The 6,289-nt window shown below is 37.2% G+C and overlaps 1 protein-coding gene across 1 annotated transcript; it reads right to left on the bottom strand.

The window, feature by feature from the left end:
* Positions 1 to 4,356: 4,356 nt before the first annotated feature.
* On the bottom strand, positions 4,357 to 5,834 carry LOC116575246 (heterogeneous nuclear ribonucleoprotein A3-like). Its single transcript, XM_032316516.1, has one exon. It carries the CDS (start codon positions 5,797 to 5,799, stop codon positions 4,729 to 4,731), a length of 1,071 nt encoding a protein of 356 aa, XP_032172407.1. The 5' UTR covers positions 5,800 to 5,834; the 3' UTR covers positions 4,357 to 4,728.
* Positions 5,835 to 6,289: the final 455 nt, after the last annotated feature.

Below are 6,289 nucleotides of genomic sequence, written 5' to 3' on the forward strand. Positions count from 1 at the left end.
ATCTTAAAAAAAATAAATAAAAATCTAAAATCATTTCAAAATGTAAAAAAAACATAAAAAGGACTGTATATAGCATAATGACTCTATGTTAAATGGGAATATAAAAGCAGTAGTCTTAATAATCATGATCCATGAGAGATAAAAATAAATTGGATTTCATTAAAATTAAAAAAAAACATAAAAACTAAACCAACTCTGTGAGAAATAGTATTAAGAGAATGAAAAAACAAGCCACAGAATGTGAGAAAATAATTGCAAAACACATATATGATAAACCACTGATATTCAAAATATACAGCCATTTTAAAACTCAACAGTAAGAAAACAAATAACCAATTAAAAAATAGGACAAAGGTCTGAATGGACACCTCAAAAAGAAGATATATATATGGAAAATAAGCATATAGAAAAATACTCAACATCATATGTTGTAGGGAATTGCAAATTAAAACACACCTATTAAAATGGCCAAAATTTAAACTACTTATGACATCGAATGCTGTTGAATATGTGGAGGATCAGAAACTCTTATTCATTGATGTTGGGAATGGAAAATGGTACAGCTATCTTTTAAAGACAGTTTTTAACAGTTCCTAAGAAGTTAAAGATAGGCTTACTATATGATCCAGTAATCACAAAATGATTTGAAAGCTTATTTCCAAACAAAAGCCTACACATGAATTTTTACAGCTGCTTTACTCACAGTTTGCCAAAAAAATTGGAAGCACCCAAGATGTCCTTCCATAGATTGAAAGGATGAATAACTGTGGTACATCCATCTAAGCAATATTATTCAGTGATAAAATGAAATGAGACTTTAAGCCATGAACAGACATGGAAGAACCTTAAATGCATATGTCTAAATGAAAGAAACCAGTCTGTAAAACTACATACTGTATGATTTCAACTATATAACACTCCGGAGATGGCAAAACTATTGAGACAATAAAATGATCAGTGATTGCCAGGGGTCTGAAGGAGGGTGGAAGAGATGAGTAGGTGGATCATGGAGATTTTTAAGGGCGGTGACGTTATGCATTTGTCAAAACTCATTGAACTGTACCACGTAAACACTGAGCCCTAATGTAAATTATGTACTTAATTAATAATAGTATAGTACTATTTCATCAGTTTTAGCAAGTATATCACACTAATGTAAAATATTAATGATAAAAGAAACTGAAGGTGGAGCTGGAAGGCATATATGGAAACTCTGCATACACTCTGATAAATTTTATGTGAACCTAATACTTCCCTAAAAAAATAAAGCTTAGAAAACTAGCAATAGTCTGTAAATAGGAAATGGAGCAAGTAAAATGATTATTTCCCCTGGCTTTTCTCATGGAATATGGAGAATGGGAGATTAAATAAGAAATTTATTTATTTAAATTATAAAAGATCACTTTCTTGGTAGAGTTGGGAATGAAATGTGGGTTTGGTGTAGTGTATTGAAGAGAGGAGCTTATGGGACAAAACAAATGACTGATTAAGATATAATTTTATTGGGGCGCCTGGGTGGCTCAGTGGCTTAAGCCACTGCCTTCGGCTCAGGTCATGATCTCAGGTCCTGGGATCGAGTCCCGTATCCGGCTCTCTGCTCAGCAGGGAGCCTGCTTCCCTTCCTCTCTCTCTGCCTGCCTCTATGCCTACTTGTGATTTCTGTCTGTCAAATAAATAAATAAAATCTTTAAAAAAAAAAAGATATAATTTTATTGGCAACTAAAATACCAGGAATTTGCTTTTGGTGATGTTATTTTTTACCAGTGTTGCTTTTGGTGATGTTATTTTCCTCTGTGTTTAAAAGCCTTGTTAAAAGTTATGAACAAAAATCAGGATAATATTCCGTTTTATTTATTTATTTATTTATTCATTTGATAGAGAGAGAGAGAGATCACAAGTAGGCAGAGCGGCAGGCAGAGAGAGAGGGGGAAGCAGGCTCCCTGCTGAGCAGAGAGCCTGACACAGGGCTTGATCCCAGGACCCTGTAACTATGACCTGAGCCAAAGGCAGAGGCTTAACCCACCGAGCCACCCAGTCACCTCTCCCTTATTTATTTTTTATTTGAAAAATCAGCTAATGTTAAAGAATGAGACAGAACAGACCTACACAATAAAAAATTGTCATTGTCCTATTGGATATTCATGTAATGGAAAAAAATGCCTTTTACATTGTTCTCACCTAAAAATCTAACTTGAATATCCATATTAAACCAGTTTTTGCATGTTTTAATTTAAGTAAAGCTTTTGTAAAGACAGAAAAGCACTCTCCCACTGAGCTGATCTGAACCACCTAGTATTATGAGAATCTATGTTTCCTCTTCAGGTCAACTCAAGGCCAGTTGTATGCTGTGTTCTGTTTCCAGTGGCTCCATGCTTGAAACTAGCATGTGTGGGTATATTTACACATTGAATTTGGCAAATACTAATAGAGCATTAGTATTAACATTTTGGATAATTAATCTTTATTTTTAAAATTTAATTTAACTTTATTTACATTCAGTTTATTAACTCATAGTATATTACTAGTTTCAGAGATAGAGTTCAATGATTCATCAGTTGTATATAACACCCAGAGCCCATCACTCTGTTACCACATCCCCCAGTCCCCTCCCCTCCAGCAACCCTAAGTTTCCTACGGTTAAGTCTCTTTTGGTTTGTCTCCCTCTCTGATTTCATCTTGTTTTATTTTTACCTCCATTCCTTTATATTCCTCTGTTTTGTTTTTAAAATTCCACCTACAAGTGAAATCGTATGGTAATTCTTTCTCTGATTGACTTATTTCCCTTCCCCTAATACTCTCTAGCTCCATACCCATTGTTGCAAATGACAAGATTTCATTTTTTTTAAAGGCATTTTAATTGCTACCATTTTTTTTAAATGGCAATGTCTCAGTTTTGCTTTTTTTTTTTTAAGATTTTATTTATTTATTTGACAGAGATCACAAGTAAGCAGAGAGGCAGGCAGAGAGAGAGAGGAGGAAGCATGCTCCCTGCTCAGCAGAGAGCCTGATGTGGGGCTCGATCCCAGGACCCTGGGATCATGACCTCAGCTGAAGGCAGAGGCTTAACCCACTGAGCCAACCAGGTGCCCCCAAGATTTCATTTTTTAATGGCTGAGTAATATTACACACACACACACGTGTGTGTGTGTGTGTGTGTGTGTGTATCACATCTTCTTTATTCATTTATCTTTTGATGGACATCTGGGCTCCTTCCATAGTTTGGCTATTGTAGACATTTCTGCTATAAACATTGGGATGCAAACAGGTGCCCCTTCAGATCACCACCTTTGTATCTTTGGGGTAAATACATAGCTGTGCAATTGCTGGGTCATAGGATAACTCTACTTTTAATGTTCTGAGGAATCTCCATACTGTTTTCCAGAATGCCTATAGCAGCTTTAATTCCCACCAGCAGTGTAAGAAGGTTCTCCTTTCTCCATATCCTCATCAACATTTGTCATTTCCTGAGTTGTTAATTTTTAGACATTTTGACAGGTGTGAGGTGATATCTCATTGTGGTTTTGATTTGTATTTCTCTGATGTCGAGTGATATTGGGCATTTTTTCATGTCCTGTTGGCCATGCGGATGTCTTCCTTGGAAAAATGTCAGTCCACATCCTCTGCCCATTTCTTGATAGGATTAGTTGTTCTTTGGGTGTTGAGTTTCATAAATTATTTTTAGATTTTTGATACTAACCTATTTCTGATAAGATATTTGTAAATATCTTCTCCCATTCTGTAGGTTCTCTTTAGGTTTTGTTGACTATTTCCTTTGCTGTGCAAAAGTTTTTTATCTTAAGGAAGTCCCAATAGTTTATTTTTGCTTTTGTTTCCCTTGCCTTTGGAAACATGTCTAGCAAGAAGTTGCTGTAGCTGAGGTCAAAGAGGTGGCTACCTGTGTTCTATTCTAGGGTTTTGACGGATTCCTATCTCACATTGAGGTCTTTCATCCATTTTGAGTTTATTTTTGTGTATGATGTAAAAAAGTGTTTCATTCTTCTGCATGTGGCTGTCCAATTTTCCCAACACCATTCCTTGAAGAGACTGTCTTTTTTCCATTGGACATTCTTTCTTGGTCTGTCAAAGATTAGTTGGCCATAGAGTTGAGGGTCCATTTCTGGGCTCTCTTTTCTATTCCATTGCTCTATGTGTCTGTTTTTGTGCAAGGACCATACTGTCTTGATGATTACAGCTTTGTAATAGAGCTTGAAGTCCAGAATTATGATGCCTCCAGCTTTGGTTTTCTTTTTCAACTTTCCTTTGGCTATTCGGGGTCATTTCTATTCCATACAAATTTTAGGATTATTTGTTCCAGCTCTACAAAAAATGTTGATGGTATTTTTTTTTTTTAATTCCTTAATTTTTTATTCCTGGTACCACTACCACAATTTACAGGGCAATATACCTGATGTAATGAAAAGAAAAAGAAAAAGACAAAGCTACAACAGATAAAAGACCTCAGGAATGTACATCTAATTGACACTACATTGCATTAATCAATAGCTGCACTTTTTGCAAACTGTGGCTATGACAGTCCTGAACAAGAAGGGTTTCCTGTTTAAGCTGCAGTAACTTTTCTGACTATGGATCATCGTTCCTTCTGTGGCAGATTTTTACAGTTCCTCTAATGCATTTGGGACGACTGTCTGAAAGTAACCTGCAGCTTTCCTGACAACTCCTCGCTCTCTCTCCTGCTAAGAACTGTAGCCCTTTTCTTCTGAAAATTTTTTAGAACCTTCTGCTACCATATCCACCACTTCCACCACCAGAGCCATAACCACCACCATAGGGACTGCCCGAGCTTCTTCCACCAAAACTGCCCCCCTTCATGGGTCCATAATTTGATTGCTGTTGTCCACTATAATTTCCAAAATCATTATAGTTCCCACCACCACCATAGTTACCACCTCCAAAATTTCCTCCTTCATTGTAACCATCATATCCTCCACCACCACCTCCATATCCACCTCCTTGGTTTCCATATCCTGGTCCACCACCACCATAGCCTCCTCTACTACTATAACCAGGACCACCACCATAGTTGCCACCATCACCTCCAAATCCATTATATCCACCATCACCTCCTCCATAACTACCTCTGCTGCCACCACCACCACCACCGTAGCCTCCTCTTCCACCAAAGTTTCCACCACGGCCAAAGTTACCACCACCTCCAAAGTTCCCTCCACGACCCATGAAGTTGCCAGATCCACCTCCACGACCTCTTTGTGATCCAGCAGACTGCATTTCTTGTTTAGAAAGGGTCTTTTTCACTTCACAATTATGCCCATTAATAGTGTGGTATTTCTGAACAACAATTTTATCAACTGTATCATGATCATCAAAAGTTACAAAAGCAAATCCTCTCTTTTTTCCACTCTGCCTGTCTTCCATAACTTCTATGGTTTCAATCTTGCCATACTTTTCAAAGTAGTCTCTCAAATTATACTCTTCTGTATCTTCTTTAATACCACCAACAAAAATTTTCTTCACTGTTAGATGGGCACCAGGCTTTACAGAATCCTCTCTAGAAACAGCTCTCTTTGGTTCCACTACACGCCCATCAACCTTGTGTGGTCGGGCACACATTGCTGCATCCACCTCTTCAACACAAGAGTAAGTCACAAAACCAAAACCCCTGGAACGTTTTGTTTGGGGGTCTCTCATCACCACACAATCTGTAAGTGTACCCCATTTTTCAAAATGTTCTCTTAAACTATCATCTGTAGTTTCAAAGCTCAAACCACCAATAAACAGTTTTCTCAACTGCTCTGGTTCCTTTGGATCATGGCCCTCCATTTTGAGACCGGACTCGCCTCTTCCAACTCGAGTTCAATATGTTGATGGTATTTTGATAGGGATTGCATTGAATGTATAGATTGTTTTGCGTAGCAAACACATTTTAACAATATTTATTCTTCCAGTCCATGAGCCTATATTTTTTCCATTTCTTTGTGTCTTCTTCAATTTCGTTCCTAAGTGTTCTATAGTTTTCAGAGTACAGCTCCTTTACCTCTTTGGTTAGGTTTATGCCTAGGTATTTTATGGGTTTTGGTGCAATAGTAAATGGGATGGATTCCTTGATTTCTCTTTCTTCTGCCACACTGTTACTGTATAGAAGTGCAACTGATTTCTGTGCATTGATTTTATATCCTGCCACTTTGCTGAATTCCTGTATGAATTCTAGAAATTTTGGGGTGGAATCTTTCGGATTTCATACATAAAATGTCATGTCATCAACAAAGAGTGAAAGTTTGAATTCTTCTTTCCTATTTGGATGCCTTCTCTT

Source organism: Mustela erminea, chromosome 16, assembly GCF_009829155.1.
Source record: "Mustela erminea isolate mMusErm1 chromosome 16, mMusErm1.Pri, whole genome shotgun sequence".
Classification (NCBI taxonomy): domain Eukaryota; kingdom Metazoa; phylum Chordata; class Mammalia; order Carnivora; family Mustelidae; genus Mustela; species Mustela erminea.

Coding starts and splice junctions, on each gene's coding strand:
- LOC116575246 (XM_032316516.1), bottom strand. CDS start 5,799: ATGGAGGGCCATGATCCAAAGGAACCAGAGCAGTTGAGAAAACTGTTT.